Source organism: Balaenoptera acutorostrata, chromosome 3 (assembly GCF_949987535.1).
Source record: "Balaenoptera acutorostrata chromosome 3, mBalAcu1.1, whole genome shotgun sequence".
Taxonomy (NCBI): Eukaryota; Metazoa; Chordata; class Mammalia; order Artiodactyla; family Balaenopteridae; genus Balaenoptera; species Balaenoptera acutorostrata.
In genome coordinates, this window is record NC_080066.1 from 135,530,118 (window position 1) to 135,548,636 (window position 18,519).

General features: G+C 41.6%; 1 protein-coding gene across 1 annotated transcript in view; it reads right to left on the bottom strand.

The window, feature by feature from the left end:
• TBPL2 (TATA-box binding protein like 2) overlaps positions 1–10,013 on the bottom strand; it is a 30,846-nt gene extending 20,833 nt beyond the window's left edge. The window contains exons 1-5 of the mRNA XM_007192998.2: positions 9,942–10,013; positions 7,245–7,693; positions 6,366–6,453; positions 3,921–4,012; positions 402–569 (exon numbers count right to left, since the gene is read on the bottom strand). Coding sequence (XP_007193060.2) covers positions 402–569; positions 3,921–4,012; positions 6,366–6,453; positions 7,245–7,693; positions 9,942–9,995 — 851 coding nt within the window. The 5' untranslated portion in view covers positions 9,996–10,013. The remainder of the gene's footprint in view (positions 1–401; positions 570–3,920; positions 4,013–6,365; positions 6,454–7,244; positions 7,694–9,941) is intronic.
• Between the last annotated feature and the right edge of the window lie 8,506 nt (positions 10,014–18,519).

Genomic DNA, 18,519 nt, shown 5'->3' on the forward strand with positions numbered 1-18,519 from the left:
TCTTCCGGCCACTGCCACCACCCCCCAGCCAGATTTGTTTAGAAATCTATACATCAGGGGGTCTCAAGATGTGGGCCTCTGGACAGCAGCACTGGCATCATCTGTGAGCTTGTCAGAGCTGCAAATTCAAGCAGAATCTCTGCATACCACAGCCCAGGCAGGAATGTGTGTTGATAAGCTGTCCAGGTGATTACTTTGCAATTTAGTTTTGAGAACCACTATTTCAGAAGATTGGACACACATGGTAACCAGTGAGGACTTAGGTATAGCATCTTAACCTTTTCACTTATTATAGTTTTTTAAAAAATTATATTTTCTCTGAAAAATACATTATATAAGCAGCCCATAATAGAACTTTAATAACTTGGGAAACTCAAAGTTAAGTTATGCAACAATCATACCTACTGAACTGCTGATGGGTTAGCACCAAACCTTCCAGCCTAATAGGAAATCTCACATCACAGCTTCCAACCATGTTCTGAATTTTAAAATCGAGGAATCTGGCGGGAAAGCCCAGCTTCTGCACCACACGAGCATACTTTCTTGCTGCAAGTCGAGACTGCTCTTCGCTGGGGAACGGCAAATGTAATTAAAGATGTCTTAATCACTACGACTGCTAGCTAGCTGGGCTGTATTCACCCACTTCCCTGATTGTATTTTTAGCATACGTACCATGTTTATCTTTCAGTGTATACTAGGAAGCTATAGACTTTGAGGAGAAGGACCTACCTCCCCTACTTTTGTCCCTAGCACCTAGAAAAGGGTATGGTACAATGTATAGTTGTTGAACTGAATCATAAACAGATTTTTGTCTTCATTTGCCATCTTTCACATATAAGGTAGTTTTTTCTTTTACTTGTTTTAAGTGCTATTAGGTGAAATTAACTATTCCACTGGTTCTCAAAAAGTGTCCTCAGGCCAGCAGCGGTATTACCACCTGAGAACTTGCTAGGAATGCAAAGTCCCAGGTCCCACCTCAGACATGCAGACATTCTGGGGTTGGGGCCCCGCAATCTATGTCTTAACAAGCCCACCAGTGATTGTAATGCTCACTAAGGTTTTAGAATCATGCATCTGGTCTAAAGGTGTGTGACATTTAGATGGGAAGAGCAGTAACAAAAATAAGGACACATACATACATACAAAAAAAAATCAACACGGGGAAGTAAGTTATGTGCCAACTGAGTGGCACAGATAGGATGCCAGGACTTGGAACTTAATGGGACAAATTATATACTTAAAAAAAACCATGAAAATACCTCAAAATCTGCCCAATGTTGCTCAGGTTTTCTCACGCAATTGTCATTCAACTCATACTCAATATGAGAAAGAAATAGATTCATCCAACTGTGTGGCTATGTTCTTCTAAATGTTTGTCCTACTCCACCCTTAAATCCATGGCAGAGAATATGAAATCCTGAGATTTGGGGCTTTATTTTTCATTAGATACTTTTCAATGGTCACTACCAAAATAAAAACATTGAGTAGCAGGGGTTGCCAAACAGGGGCAACACCTGGTGGGTGAATCCTATGAATTCCACCCTCTCTTATGGGTTATCCCCATCTTTAAGTCAAAAATCAGAAGTACATTAAAGAAAAGCCAGATTGAACTTATTTGCCTGGACAAAAGGGAGCAAGCGGTAGAGTCTCTTTCCTATCTAGATCTGTCACAACACTGCGACATTTTCACATCACCTCATTTCATGTTGATTCTCCTCATCCATTACCAACTCCTGAAAAGTCCCTAGCAAGGCCGTGTCCCCAAGATAGCAGTGAAATAAGTGGTTTCCATTTTGAAAAACCACATTTTGCTTTAAATGACCCATTACATCTCCCATAGTGCTAATATTTATAAGGTCAAATTTCAAGAATTTGCATAGCCTTATAGTTTCTTGTATCACACAGAAATTCCCATTCAAACAACTAACAGTTAAAGTCTACATACATTTTCTTGTACAAACACTAGAAAATAGGTTAAGAACCTTGAAATTTCACCACCAGTGGTAATTACCACTGATAAATTTGGCCCCTCTGCATTTTTCTGTGCAAAGGCAGGTATCCTGCACTATGCAAACTCGGATTATTACAACTAAAGAGAATACGTTTGGATAAATTTTTGGAGATAATTCTGATATCTCTTATACTAACCAAACTTTTACAACTCTCTATCCAAAACTCAACAACCAGATAGATTTGGATAACAAATATCTCTTATAATCTGAACTCACCATCCAAGCTTTCACTATCAGATTTTGGGAACCAAATAAATTCAGATAGGAAAAAAACACTCATGAATCTGTGTGTTCTCCCCTCCCCCAACTTAACATCCTTCCAACTCAATATACTATACATGGCTAAATAATTTTATTTTATGATTTATTCAAAACTGTATTGCTAGAAATTTGTTCCCTCTGCCCGTGTTTTAAACAATGCTGAAATGAACATCCTTGTAGTTATCTTGCAGAGTTGTCCAAAAATGACTTAAAAATGGAGATTTCTAGGTCAAAGGATACACAGATCAACAGAAGAGAAAGCCCAGAAACTTACTCAGACACAGGTAAAGAACTTAACATGTGAAAACAGGTGGAGGAGAAATACAGTAAAATAGATTCTTCTATAAATGTACTGGGACACTGACTGGGCATTTGAAAAAAATTATCTTATTATATTGAAGTAAAATTCTAGAGCTGCTCTGCCCAATATGGTGGCCACTAGCTACATGTGGCTACTTAAATTTAAATTAATTAAAATTAAATTAAAAGTTCAGTTCCTCTGTGGTATTAGCTTATTTCAAGTGCTCAAAAGCCACGTGTGACTAAAGGCTACCACATTGGACAGCACAGATACAGAACATTTCCATCATCCAGAGAAAGTTCTAGATGAGTCAAAACATTAACCTCCTTTCTTCAATACAAAGCAGGACCTGAAAAAAACCAGAAAAATTTATGGAGGTCAATACTTATATCATGTTGTGTGTGGAGAACGCCTTCCTAAGCATGAAGCCAAGCACTGAAACCATAAAGAAAAAAGCTGGATAGACTAACCATACACACAGAGAATTAAATTGCATTGAAAAAAACCCATAAAATACCACTAACATTAATATGGGAGAAGTATTTATGGTATAAAATGGTGAAAATACTTAAATACCAAAAGACAAATATCTCCATAGAATATTGGGCAAAAGATACAGTAGGTAGTTTATATGCTTACGAAAAGTTAGTTTCACTACTAAATCAAAAGAAATGTGATTAAAACAACTTTTTGCCGATCAATCTGGCAAATATAAAATACAATATTAACACCCACTGTTTACCAGAGAAAATGAACACGAGGTGCATCTCTCGAGCACGGAGAAATTGGTACTATCTTTCAGGAGGATAATTTCCTACTCGTCCTCCAACACTTAGAGGGAAGAGCAGCTCTCCCACTAGTTCTGTGGTGAAAGGATCTACATCAGCACAGGGCTACTTCTGCATGAGATCCAGGAAAGACGAGCCTTTAAGAGATGCCTCCTGAGTGAATGCTCAAGCTAGTGGTCAAGAAATGTCTAATTTCCCTCCTTTAAAATGTTCTATCCATTCTTCTGCCTGCAATGAGGAAAATACACAAGAACTACTTTCCCAGGTTTATAACAGGCTTTATTTACCACTACTATAGACTTTTTTTTTTTTAATATACCTTAGAAACAAGTTGTAATAGCCTAGTGAAGCCCCCTTCACTATGGGGGACTGTAAAGTGGGATATAAGTCCGTATTATGAGGCTGAATGTTTTTAACCCCAAATTTGGCATTTCATGAATTTAACTCCTCAGCAAAGTATTTTGCTTCTACGATGTGTTTTAGAACCTTAATGCCACCCTTCCTTGTTTTACATAGTGAATTATCTGTCTGGTAGTGTGGGAGGATGGCTTCTCTTACCTTTTGGCTCCTGTGCAGACCATTTTCCCAGAGCTAAATATGAGGGCTGTGGTCCTGGGCTCTCGGATCCTCATTATGACGGCGGCAAACCTCTACACACAGAAGCCAAAAGGACAATTAGCCTCTGCTAGGGGTTAACACTATTCCAGCTGACCAGCTGAGCTGGACATGAAAACAGTGTTGAATAAATTGAAATTTAATGGGAAAACTAAAAAATGTCTGGGTCTATTCTCCCACGTTAAGGTTAACAAAATGATCATGATTCTAAAATGTACATACTTAGAAAAAACAGGTAAGAATAATAATAGTAAAGCTAAAATTTAAGTACCTGTTATGTTTCAGACCCTATGCTAAGAGCTTTATAGGTTTTATCGCATTTAACCTCATGACAGGACTGAGTTGAATCCACTATAATTCCCATTTAGTGCACAGGGAAACGAAGTGGTTATTTAACTTCCAACATTATACAGGAAACAGTGAAGTTGAGATTTAAAACCACGACTATCAGACTCCATGCTTTTTGCTTTGATATACTTTTCTTTCAAAGACTCTTTGAGAAAAAAAAAAGTATGAAGTATGTTACAGCCTTGCCAAGACTCTAGAACGTACTAAAAAGCAGCCAAAATATAGAACAGAATATATATATTGATAGGCATTCTGAAGATGAATGACAAAAAGTTGATTTGTCAAGCTCTTGCCCGCCATAGTCCTCAATGTGGTCCCCAGGCCGGCAGCACTGGTAAGTCCTCCAAGCGTTGCTGACGCAGGGGAGGGCTGAGAACAACTGGCCTGCCACATCGACTTCCCCCATTAAGCTGGGAAGGAAACTGGGGTGGGTACCATGCAAGACTAAAGTTCCATGGGTTAGAGCCGCCCCACAGGACAACAGATCACTCCAAGGCCAGACTGGCAATTTCAGATATGAAGTGTTAACAGTAAAAGAATCCTGAGTCAGCACTACACAGAGCTGAGCAAGGACTATTAATGTTTTCTAGGTGTTTCCTAAAAAGGTAGTGCTCTCACCTAGCATTCATTTTGTTAAATTCTTAAGGCAGCTTAAGTGCCAAGTCAGAATTTTCCTGGCTGTCAAGTCCAAGTTTGGACAGATCCTGTATACCAAACTGAGAGAGCTCAGGATGGTGGAGAATAAAATATGCTTAAAATGTTGATTGGGGGCTTCCCTGGTGGCGCAGTGGTTGAGAATCTGCCTGCTAATGCAGGGGACACGGGTTCGAGCCCTGGTCTGGGAAGATCCCACATGCCACGGAGCAGCTGGGCCCGTGAGCCACAATTGCTGAGCCTGCGCGTCTGGAGCCTGTGCCCCGCGACGGGAGGGGCCGCGATAGAGAAAGGCCCGCGCACCGCGATGAAGAGCGGTCCCCGCACCGCGATGAAGAGTGGCCCCCGCTTGCCGCAACTGGAGAAAGCCCTCGCACGAACCGAAGACCCAACACAGCCAAAAATAAATAAATAAATAAATAAAATCAAGTAAAAACTTTAAAAAAAAAAAAAAAAAAAAATGTTGATTGATCAATAGTGTGGTCCATCATAGCTACAGCCATAAAAATCCTAGCTTATCACTGGGTTTCTGTCCTCATCATAGCTGGCTATGTGAAATATACATAGGAAAGCTTAGTTGCATTTGGTAACATTCAGGTAACACTTCAGAGGTCAGCAACAACACTACACAACAGGGAAAACAAATACTTAATTCATAAATAGTTGATGTTGGCAAGGTCCTCTGGGTTCCGACTAATATGGCCTTTCTCATCTAACTCCATAAATCCTCCACCACCCAAGATAGTGAACTTTTTCCTAGTAGGGACCAGGCCTCACTCATCTTTGTACGAAGTACAGAGCCCACCAAACTGTTAAATGTTGACTGAATTAACAAATCCACTTCCTAGGTAAATAGACCATTGAAAATGGGATGTCTGGCCTTGGGAGGACACAAAAAAGAATAGATTTTATTAAACTTTGAGGGAAAACAAAAAATCCCTGAATCTTACACTTGAACTTTACACTTTAAACAGTTGAGCTTTCTCAGGTAAGAGAAACTGTAAATGGAAAAATACACAGGTGTCAGGAGATAGGACAAAAATTAGAAAAAATTATTTCCAGGAATATGATGACATTGTAAGAAAGTTAGCATTTCCATAGTCAGGTTGAAAATAGTCATGCTGAAAGGTTTTTCTGAATGACAAGGGAAAGAACTTTTAGGAACTGCTCAATAATTACTGTATTCAGCACAGAAAATGAGATTATTTTTTATAAGTTCAAAACAGAGAACGAGCCGATTAAACTTGTGTTGCCAAAAGCTTTTCACTAACAAATTTTTTCTTTTTTAAAAATAAAAACAAAGGAATGAGTCAATATCATGATCATATGAAGGAAAGAAAATCTAAATCAAACCTAACTGTGGAAAAAATTACTGGGAAATCTTACCTTTGGGTTATATTCTGCATTTTTTGCATGCAAAGCTATTTTCTTCAGATCCAATTTACAGGCCAGGTTTACAGTGGAAACTATATTCCTAAAGAAATAAGTCAACCTATGTGATGAATTGGGAGATTGGGATTGACATATATACACTAATATGTATATAATGGATAACTAATAAGAACCTGCTGTATAAAAAATAAAAATAATAATTAAAAAAAAGAAATAAGTCAACCTAAGTTATACCAGATATAAAAAGTAAAAAATAATTAAAACATATTAACTTCCTCATTTCATAGGCTTAGGTGACTTCCTAGGGGGAGAATTATTCTAAATGTGAAATGTATAATAACACATTTAGTGGTTAAGACTCCTCACTTCCACTGCAGGGGGCGCGGGTTTGATCCGTGGTCGGGGAACTACGATCCCACATGCCACAAGGCCAAACAAACAAAAAAATAGCTTTTTCTAAAATTTCCTGAATAGCTGACTAAAATTAAGTTTTAGATCTTTTTCAAAATGTCTCAAAATAGAAATCACAATATCAAATCAACTTGCAAGTCAAATTCAATGTTACATCTTTATATCCTTTGTGTTATTCCAACTCCAGCCACAATTTTCAACTAAAGTGCTTTACTATAAACAATACAATCCTTCAAGAATGTGTATACTCACCTTTAACTCCCACTTAGGAGATCAAGAGTTAGTGCTTCATTTTACAGATAACCAAACTGTCTAAAGTCCATTACGAACTAACAAAATCAAGGATAATGACATCTGAAATTCTCTTCCCTCCACTATTATCATCCCACTCAGGAATATATTGATGAAATGTGTACTCAGAAGCATCACCCATTTAAAACAACAACAACAACAACAACTTACTGTAGTTGAGGCACAATTCCAGAACATTCTGAAACAGGGGTCACTGGTGTCATGGGAGTTATGGATGCCAGAGGCAAGGAGTGTGGTTTCTCAGGAGAGGGCTGGGCTGAGTCAGCATCACCAGGGTGGAGATGTGAATGGGAATTTGACCCACCGCTGCTGTTTAAGGCCAGGCCAACGTCCTGTTGGCTGGGTAATGGCAACCTACTTTGCCAACTTTTAGTTTTACAATTTTCTTCAGTTTCATGCTTGCTTCTAATGACGGTCTGGTCTTTATTTTCTTGGGTAAGCTCATCTGGTAGGAAGCTAAGATCCACAGATGAGAAATTGCCAGATGTTACTGTGACTTCTTCAAGCTGTGAATTAAACGTAGTCTCTGGATTGGATGTGTACACATCATAAGGCACAATTGGGCTGAGCAGGGGTGATCTGGGTGGAGCAAGGTCATCCTAGGCCATTCCCAAGACAGACAAACAAAACACAACAAACAGAACATCATGTCACAACAAAGGGATGCCACCTTGGCTGGCAGGCAGTGTGTTCAGGATGAGGCAGTTCAGGTAGCTTACATTCATGCCCTGCTCTTTCCACAAGATATCATTAAAATTCTACTGTAGGGTTACAACACACTTAATGAAAACAGGAAAGTATACCTTAAAATGCAGAAAAAGCATTTTTCATAAAATGTTTTCCCTACTTTGGTTAGACCTGTAGTAAGTTGCCACTCTAAATCCAACTTTGTAACTGAGGCAATTTGGCAACCATGCTCTAAACTGTGTGTACTTTGAAGAGTACAGATTTTCTGTACTCCTTAAGTTGATTTAAAGATTTTTTTTGGACTTTTAAATTCGTATTTTAAAGAGAAGAGCAGTAAGTAAAGGAAGCTGAGGAGATAGCTTTGAGTGCTGATCAAGCCTCCACAAGGAGCCATCTTCATTCCTTCTAGTCAAAGGAAGGAAAAGAAATCATTCCATTTACATGAATGTACAATAGGGAGAAAGTTATTGAAATTTAAATGGCAAGACTAGTTTAAATCAATGTATTATACTTCCAGTCCGGGGAAGGCTGCTCAACTTCCATTATCATCAACCGAGGGAAAGAGGTGTGCAACTGAGGGAAGCAGCTAATGTAAAATTCATGGCCTTTGTTATGGAAAAAAATCCTTGGTACATATATTACCATCCACTTCACCCAAGTTGCAGGCCTGGATTCTAGATTTTGACCACTGCTGGCAGGATAACCTCACCCCTTAGAAGATCATACTTCTGACAATTGAACAGTCACCAGTGCCTTGTGCTGCATCTTCTTCATGACAAAGCTATTTAGCTAATGTCTGGCTAGAGCCTGTTGAATTGTGCAGTTACCACAAGTCCAGCAGATGGCAGGGGTGACTAAATGTTAGAAGAAAACACTTAAGAAGAATGCACTTACTCTCTGGAAATAAGATTTGACCTTATTTCATTTTGAATTATGTTATTAGTCTCTAACTCCCTCCACCCCCATCCCACAGATGGGCCCTGAGGGACACTGAGGTGGGGACAATGGCCCAGATTCCTCTCCATTGTTTTTTTGGCCTCTTCTGTTCTAGCCAGAAAAGATTCCATCAGCCAATTTACACTAAAGCACTAATATCTGCAACTATCAGTGTCTCCCCTCCTTTTTCCCATTATGGCATTTTAGCAGGGGACAAAGCCTCCACCCAAAGAACTAAACTTCAACAAGGAATTTAAGGCAATGGCAACAAGATATCAAAGGGGGATGTTTTATGGCAGTGGAACCCTGACAGCCTCCTTTCGAGAGAATATGCTTACAGAGTATTCCCTGCATCCTTGGCCTTGCACCTAAAGAAACTTTTTGTTAAACTGTTTTTGCAGAGTCATTAACTCATCTTTCTCAGAACCTTTCCAGCGTGGGCTCTCCTTTTGCAATGTTAAACGCTGTGGGACTTCACTATTTCTACCTCATTGCTAATCATTGTCTATTTAAAAATCCGGGGACTTCCCTGGCGGCACCGTGGTTAAGAATCCACCTGCTAATGCAGGGGACACGGGTTTTGAGCCCTGGTCCAGGAAGATCCCACATTTCGCAGAGCAACTAAGCCCGTGTGCCGCAACTACTGAGCCCGCGTGCTGCAACTACTGAAGCCCGCACCTAGAGCCAGTGCTCCGCAACAAAAGAATCAACCATAATGAGAAGCCCGCGCACCACAACGAAGAGCAGCCCCCCCCCCACTGCAACTAGAGAAAGCCTGCGCACGGCAACGGAGACCCAATGCAGCCAAAAATTTAAAAAAAATAAAAAAGGATCCGACACCCCCCCCCCCAGCCGAAAGTTTTTCCCTTGCTTTTCTTTTTGAAGACTCCTTCCTCTCGTTTCTACAGTTCTTAAATTAAAAAACAAAACCCAAAACACGTAAGAATCACAAACTGAAAGAAGCCACAGGTGCCTCCAATTTGTATTCATACTAGACCAGGTTCGAGTTCTGTTGGCAACCTTGGGTAAGTTATTTCAACTCTCGAACCTTCTATTTTTTTCAACTGAAAGACGGGGATAATCAAGCCCACCTCCTTGGGTCGCTAGGAGTTTTACGAGAGATAAAATGGAGGCAGAATCCTTAGTGCGCAGGACCCAGAGCTCAGCAATGGGGCGGGATGCGGACCCTGACTCTGGGACCGTGGCAGCGGCTTCCAGGCTCACCTGGGCGGCGCACCGGGCCAGGTAGAGCTCCAGGTACGTCTCTTCCCCCTCCATGGACGGAGGGCTCACTGTAGGGGGTTGGGAATCGAAGAAAAGAGCCAGCACGGATCTAGCTGCCGCTGAGTCCGACGAGGCGCGCGGGGCGCGGAAGCCATTTATCAGCCCGCGGCCGCACGTGGCGAGGCGGGGCCCGGGCCGGGGGCGGGGAGCCCGGGACCAGGGGAAGCCGGAGGCCCTTGCGCCGGGCCTGCGCAGTCCACGCTCCTGTCGACGACACGAGGGGATCGATCCTGAGCCAGGGAGCGGGGTGCGGAGCTCAGCAAGGGGCCCACGGGTCGCGAGCAAGGTAAGGAGAGCTGGGGCTGGGAGGGGAAGACTCTCCTCGCTGGGGTGCTGTCACCACACCCGCCCACAGCTGAGAAGCAACTCGGCCTGCAAATCTGGAGATTTCCTTCCACCTGCGAGAGCTGCCTTTGCCTCCTGCAGGGGAAAAGGTATCGGTGTTCGTAGCATGAAAGGTGAACGAGTTGGACAGTGAGAAAATAAATTTTTTAAAGATAATTTTTTTCTTTTCTTGAGCAGAGCGAGTGGAATTTGAGGCGCTTTACCCAGTCAGGTGTTGCACTTTTATGTCATAATTACTTCTCACTTTCAAATCCCAGCTGGCTTTTTTCCAGTCTCAGAGAATTCAGTCTAAAGCCACACATAAAAGAATGTGTTGCTACACAGTTAGGGTTGATGCAGCTGAAGAAGGTAATGTAAAACCAAATAATCAGAGGATTTCCCCCTTTTTTGAAATTATTTTAATTTTTAGTGCCTCAGCTTTCATAAGAACTTACATGTGCCGAATGGTTCTATAAATATAATTGATACCTTTTATGTAAGATATTTCAAAATGTACGTGGAGACGCACACATAAAATACGTCTTCCCTTCTAGCCTATACTCTCTGAGAGCAGGGATTTTGATTACTAACCTTTGTGCCTCTGTACCAAGCTCATAGATGATCAATAAAATTTGATCAGTGAATGAAAAACCGCCCTCAGAATGGAGCATAGTAGAGACAGAGAACTCTAAGAATCAGGTCAATAAAAATTGTATAGAATTTCTAATCGAGAATATAGGAAATATTTTGATAAAGTTGGAATTTTTTTAAATAAATTTATTTATTTTATTTTTGGCTGCGTTGGGTCTTCGTTGCTGCATGCGGGCTTTTTTCTAGTTGCGGTAAGCCGGGACTACCCTTTGTTGCGTGCACGGGCTTCTCATTGCGGTGGCTTCTCTTGTTGTGGAGCACGGGCTCTAGGCACGTGGGCTTCTGTAGTTGTGGCACGTGAGCTCAGTAGTTGTGGCTCCCGGGCCCTAGAGCACAGGCTCAGTAGTTGTGGTGCACGGGCTTAGTTGCTCCGTGGCATGTGGGATCTTCCCGGACCAGGGCTTGAACCCTGCATTGGCAGGTGGATTCTTAACCACTGCGCCACCAGGGAAGCCCAAAGCTGGAACTTTATATAATGGTTATACTAATATATAATTAATCTAATGATTTATGTTAAGTGAGATAGCCTATCAAAAATGTTTAGCATAATACCTGCCTAGTAGCTCAAATATTAGCTCTTAGTTTTGTTATTAGACAAATATGGACCAAATTGTGTCTGCCCCTCCCCCAAAATTCATATGCTGGAACCCTAATCCATGTAACTGGTGTCCTTATAAGAAAAGAGAAACACCAGGGATACCTGTGCACAGAGAAAAAGGCCATGTGAGGACACAGTGAGAAAGTGGTCATCTTTAAGCCAAGGAGAAGGGCCTCAGGAGAAAACAGACCTTCTGACACCTTGATCTGGGATTTCCAGCCTCCAGAACTGTGAGAAAATAAATTTCTGTTTTTTAAGCCATTCAGTCTGTGGTGTGCTGCTATGGAAGCCCTAGGAGGCTAAAATATATGCTTATAAAGTATCTCGTCATATGTGGTAGGTGGAATTCTGAGATGGTCCCCAAAATCTCCACCTTCTCCAGTTATGCAAACACTAATCTAGGTGCTGCTGTGAAGGGATTTTGCAGGTCTAATTAAGGACCCTAATCAGTCAACTTTAAGAAGAGAGACATTAACCTGAGTGAGCCTGACCTAATCACCTAATCAGGCAAGCCCTTAAAAGGAACTGGGCTCTTCCTGGGGAGAAAGATTCAGAGCTAGAGAAAGAATTACCATGAGGGAGATTCTCCATTGCTGCTTTGGAGATGGATGGGGTTATGTTGCAAGGAAGGTGGGTGACTTGGAGGAGCTGAGAGTGGCCCATAGTTGACACCAGCAAGGAAAGCGAGACCTCAGTCCTGTAGCTGCAAGGATCTGAATTTGGCCAAGAACAAAGAAAGGAGGCCTTAAAAGGAGCTCACCCTGGCCACTACCTTCATTTCAGCCTTGTAAGCTCTGAGCAGAGAACCCAGTCATGCGGTGCTCAGACTTACGACCTATACAACTGTGATCTTATAAATAGGTGTGGTTTTAAGACACCAAACTTGTGGTAATTTGTTACTCAGAAATAGGAAATGCATACGTCATAAGTTATGAATAAGAATTAGGGACACAGATTTGCAGTGATCTGAAGGGCAAATGATAAGGCAGATGAATTAAATGTGATCAATTCTAATTTTGAAGTTATTTTCAAATAAAAAGTTTCAAAATAAAAGATGAGTGACTCTTGTGGATGTTTTCAGCTTTGGTAAGAGTTAATTTATTCAGAATCTTAAATTGTTCTGTTTCTGAGAATCAAAGATTGGTATGGTTTGGTTGAATAATAATTAATTGCTGGCATTCATTGAACTCTTACTGTGGGCCAAACGCTATTATAAGTACTTCAAATCTGTGAACTCGCTTAAACATCACAGTAACCCTCTGAGGTAAGTACTCTTTTATCCCCATTTTACAGTTTAGGATACTGAGGTACAGAGAGGTTAAGTAACTTGTCCCAGGTCACTCAGCTTCTGTTCAGAATATCTAACTCTGGAACCACGTGCTATGTATTATCTCCCCTCAAAGTCTACATATGCCATTTCAAATTAGTAGTTTGTTTTCATTGGAACTGCAGTTGTTAATCTGTTTTGATTCTGATGGTTTTTTGTTTGTTTATTTGTGCTTCAGAATATGTAATATTTTGTACTTTGGCAAAAAAAAAAAAAACAACACACACACACACTAAAACCCTACTGTATCCAAACATTTTAATTCATTATTTCTTAATTTACTATTGTAAAGATTAAATGAATTGAATGGGAGTATGTGTAAATTTTTATCAAGGACTTTGCACAAATAAAGTATTGTTTTTAATGTCTTTAAGAGAGTAATGCCAAGACTTAGATGGACCATGTCAATGATCATGAAGACTCTTTAAGAGAGGTCAACTCTATGAAAAAAAGGCTTTTAACTCTTATTTTAAGAGGCCCTGTCCCTCATCATAGAAAATATTAAAAAGAACTCACATCTCACATTAAATGTAATTTGTATGTAACTATTTAATAGTTGAATTGCCGTGACTAGTTGATATGTCACATTTTGTAGACATTTAATCACATATACTAGTTTCAGTTTTGAATTTTAAAAACTTTGGAGCCAACAGATTTTTCTCAGCTTTCAAACAATTTTTTTTATTGGCCTTTGAAAAGCTTGTAGGCCCTAGGCACTGGGCCTTAGCCTCTAAAATGCGATCACGCTGCTATAAAATGGAGGTGGAACTTCACTGTTGAAGGACTGTTAGGAAACATTGTTTCACTAGGGGGTGCTCTTTCCTCCCCATGAAGGGAATTTCTTCTCATTTGGGGAGCAAACAAGCTTCTGGAGTGAGTACAAAGCGGTCCATGCATCCCCTAGATGTTAAAATAAAAAGTGAATATTTCTCTGTGTCAGAAGACCAGGGGGTACTTCCAAAAATAATTGGGATTAGGGAATTCCCTGGTGGTCCAGTGGTTAGGACTCTGAGCTTTCACAGATTCAATCCCTGGTCAGGGAGCTAAGATCCCACAAGCCCCGGGGTGTGGCCAAAAAAAAAAAATTAGGATTAGTCACTGTACCAATCAATGCAAATATATCTGTACATATTTATACAAGAAGATTCAATGTTGTCAATGGCTAACCCAGCTGAAAGTGCTTGTAGAGTAATCTACGTTCGTACTACCTTGATAGGTGCTATATGTGAGGGGCAGTTTTGCTGCCTAGGAATAAGCCGAAAAGCAAGAGTTTGCGTTAATGTGATTAGGTTTCTTGAGGCCATGTTAGGAGAGAACATTTTTTAATCCGGTGGCAATTTTGCTAGATGCAGCCTTCTCTTTCTTTTAGGAGCTCTGGACATTCATGGTCATGAATCTCTACATTGAGCTGTCAGTTCTCCTGACAGGCGTTTTATATACAAGAATAGGTAGGTTGATTTGAGCATTGCTTGAAGGTCTTGTCTAGATCAAAATTTGATGAATTCTTGTCCTTTCAGTAATTATCTGAAATAAAAATATCCCGCAATAACTCATCCTTCGCCTTTTCAGTGGATACGGAGCATAAACGTCAGCGTCTGGGAAGGAACCTGTGTTAGGACTTAATCGAGGAGGCTCTGAAGCACAGTCACAAATAACCTTCTTAGTCAACATAGCCTTGGCTCACCAATCTCAGAACGTTGAAAATCTTGAATGCTAATGGCACTACAGTGCCTCCCCGATAATGCCACTGCTTTCCTTCTCAGGTGGTACTGTGCTCTGCATGTAAAGAAGATTTGCAGTGTTTTAATTTTCCCAGGAAAATGGCTCAATTTCATGTAAAATTAAAGAGAAAAGTTAAAATTTCACAAATTCTTTTCTCTTTGATTAATCCCCATTATTTTCTTTCTGTAGGTACCATCAGAGAGTTTCTACAATAAGGAATACATGATTTTTTAAAGCATATAAATAGGAAGCGTTATTTATGAGCACAGCTTTGGCAGTTGCTACATGGAAACAGAACCAAATCAATCAGCACTGCTTTGGGGCAGAAGAGAATTGCTTTACCATTTCCCAAACTGAACACATCCAGGGAAGTCTGATCCCAGATGACAGCTACCTGAGCCTGCCATGCACAGCACATTAGGTTTTACCATATTTGCTTGGGAAACTACACATAAGGATTTCAGCTTCTGTCTTCTCACTGAACAACGCTATGTACACACCTCACTAAAACATGAATCTTTGCACGTGCCTGCGCTTGCATGCTGTATAATTAGAGTCAAGTTGGGAATGACTCTCCAGTACCATCTTTCCTCCCCAAGAATAACATTTAAAAATTTAATTCTGATACACATCCTCTGGAAACTTGAAACATGTTTACATTTCTCATGCAAAATCAGGTAAACTTCTGAGATTGCAGCTGTTTACCCATCCGTGAAGGGTCTGCCTCAGATTTCTAACCCGGGAAATGCGAGAGAAGATTGTTATTTTCATTCCCTACTTCCATATCAAGTGGACTTCCTTTTTGCAGTTGTGGAGAGAGAAATATGCAGATGCGTTATTAGGAGGTAGTGGTGTTCAGTGGTTAAGAGCCTGAACTTGGGAGTTAGATCCAGTTGGAACCTTTGCTTCATCATGCACAAGGATTGTGACTCTAGGCAAGTTATTTACTATCTATGAGCCTTAAGTTTCTCCCCTGTGAAATGGAGCTAATCCTAGGTCTCTCCTAGAGCTGTGGTAAGGGTTACAGGAGATAATCGGTAGAGCACAGTGCCTGGCACATACCAAGTGCCCAGTCAGTGGTGGAGGGGTTACTAGGAATATTATCTGCAGCCAGATGGGAGCGACTACCAGCCCTCACTTCTAATGGTGAACATCTTTTAGAAAACTTCAGAGTATTCTAAAACAAAAGACAGGACCATTTGTCAGGAGCCTTGGCCCTTTAGAAATAGCCCATGAGATCACGTGGGGGAGAGTATGGTGTATAGAGAGAAGAACTGGCAGTGCAGCGAAGGCTTCCACACTCCCGAGAGGCTCTTGAGGGGAGCAACCTTTGGGAGGAGTCCCGGGCCGACGTGAGTGAGCACACCTACCCAGTTCCGGAGAGAAGGCTGCCAAGGGCTACTGAGTCACTTTTCCCCTAAACCAGGAGTCAGCCCCCTCACCCACCCCTTTTTTCCCTTCTATTTCAGAGTCACATCAGTGCTAAGAGGTACAATGAGAATGATAAAATACAATTACCATGATGACAAATCCTCAGGTGATGTTCTTTATGAAAATGAATTCTCCTTTGGATATGCTGTGCTTACTCAGAAGGGCCACTGAGTGCCAGATCTCCAAGTTGTGCTTCTTGTAAGTCAAAGGGAGCAACTGTTGGGAGAAATGTCCTAGGAGTGGCTCAGGAGAGACTCCCCACCTTTATTTTTTTTATTTTTATTTTTTTATTAATTGTTATTTATTTATTTTTGGCTGTGTTGGGTCTTCGTTTCTGTGCGAGGGCTTTCTCTAGTTGCGGCAAGTGGGGGCCACTCTTCATCGCGGTGCACGGGCCTCTCACTATCGCGGCCTCTCTTGTTGCGGAGCACAGGCTCCAGACGCGCAGGCTCAGTAGTTGTGGCTCACGGGCCTGGTTGCTCCGCAGCATGTGGGATCCTCCCAGACCAGGGCTCGAACCCGTGTCCCCTGCATTGGCAGGCAGATTCTCAACCACTGCGCCACCAGGGAAGCCCGAGACTCCCCACCTTTGAGGAAGACCTGAGCACTTCACTGCTGATGGAGAACTGGATAGAGCACTCATCCCCTTCATAACAGTTCCAAATATGTCTCTGTTTGACTATTTTATTTCAAGACAACTTATCTGTCATCTGCCCCCAATATGGTTGCTCATCCATTACTCTGTGCAAGACACTTTTTAGCTGCCAAGGAGGATACAGAGATGACTGTCTTTAAGGAACTTACAATATAGTAGGGAAGATGGTAGCCACCACCACAATAAAGATAATAATAACACTTACTGATAGCTTACTATGTCCAGGAACTGCTTTAAGTCCCTTAAAATGTCTTTTTATCTGGACTTCCAGGGCAGTCCAGTGGTTAAGACTCCATGCTTCCACTGCAGAGGGCACGGGTTCGATCCCTGGTCAGGGAACTAAGATCCGGCATGCCGCCTGGCCAAAAAAAAAAATGTCTTTTTATTAAAACAATGCTATAAGTAGGTGTAATTATCTCAGTTTCAAAGATGAGGAAACTGAGGTCTGTGGAAGTTAGGCAACTCACACAAAGATAAGTCCTGCATACCAACATGCAGTTAACACCAAGTGGAATTTAGTTGTGTCCTGGCAGTTTACAGGAGGGAAAGATTACTTCCTGTGGATTGGCACCAGGGCATTCTTCACAGAGGAAGCAGTGACAGAGCAAAATATTGAAGGGCATAGGGGGTTGAATTGTGGCCCCTCCAAAAGACAACTCCTCCCAAAACCTGTGAATGTGACCTTATTTGGAAAAAGAGTTACTGTAGGTGTAATCAAGTTAAGGTGCTCGAGTTGAGATCATCCTGGATTTAGGGTGGGCCCTAAATCCTATGACAAGTGCCCTTATAAGAGAAAGGCAGAGGGAGATTGGAGACACAGATGCACAGAGAGAAGAAGGCCATGGGAAGATGAAGGCAGAGATTGGCAGCCACAAGACACTAGGAGAGAGGCATGGAACAGATTGTTCCTGAGAGCCTCCTGAAAGAACCAACCCTGCCAGTACCTTGATTTTGGACTCACGGCTTCCAGGACTGTGAGAGAATAAATTTCTCTTGTTTTAAGCCACCCAGTTTGTGATAATTTGTTGTGGCAGCCCTGGGAAACGAATACAGAGGGTATGTGAGAATCGCTGGGAAACAACAGCTCAAGCTAAGACACTAAAAAGGAAAAATACAGAGATTTGAGCATGTGTCTATTCCGGTTTGGCTAAAGCACCAGGACCCTGAAAGGGAACAGGCTGTTGAAAATGGAGGTCATATCATATGATGGAGGGCTCTGAATGTCAGGTTAGAAAATCTAGATTTTATATGCTGAGCAATGAGGAACTTGATGAGAGTTGTATATTTAGAATATTAAGGTGTCCCTGAGCTGGCAAGAGGTAGTAGGGGCCTGAAATAGGGCAAGGGCATTGGGAAGGAAGAGAAGGGACAGAGGAAGGTATCTTGTAGGAATCTGAGAGACTTGGCAATCGATTGATCTCAGTCTGACTTGCTAAGTAGCTTGATTCATATTTTACCTGATATTGTTTATGTGCTTTTGTATTCTGGGTTGCATCACACACACATGTTAAATGAGCTACCCCAAGTCTTTCGGCCGCCTGTCAAGTCGGATTATTAACTTGCTCTGGCTTCCTGGCAGTCAAGTTGTGTTCTGTGTTGGGGACTTTTCTTTTTCTGAATCTTAGGACTGTTTCCTTGGCTTGCTCTGCCCCTGCTCCTACTACATGAGCTGAACCTTTGGAAGCTTCAGAAGCTGTTTCATTACCCTCAAGTCACCTCTTCTGGGCTCCCATACTGCCTGAGCTGGGAGCAGGGGGCAGGGTTTCAAGTCTGCTGTGCTGGCCTCACTCCAGCATTCTATAATAGATCC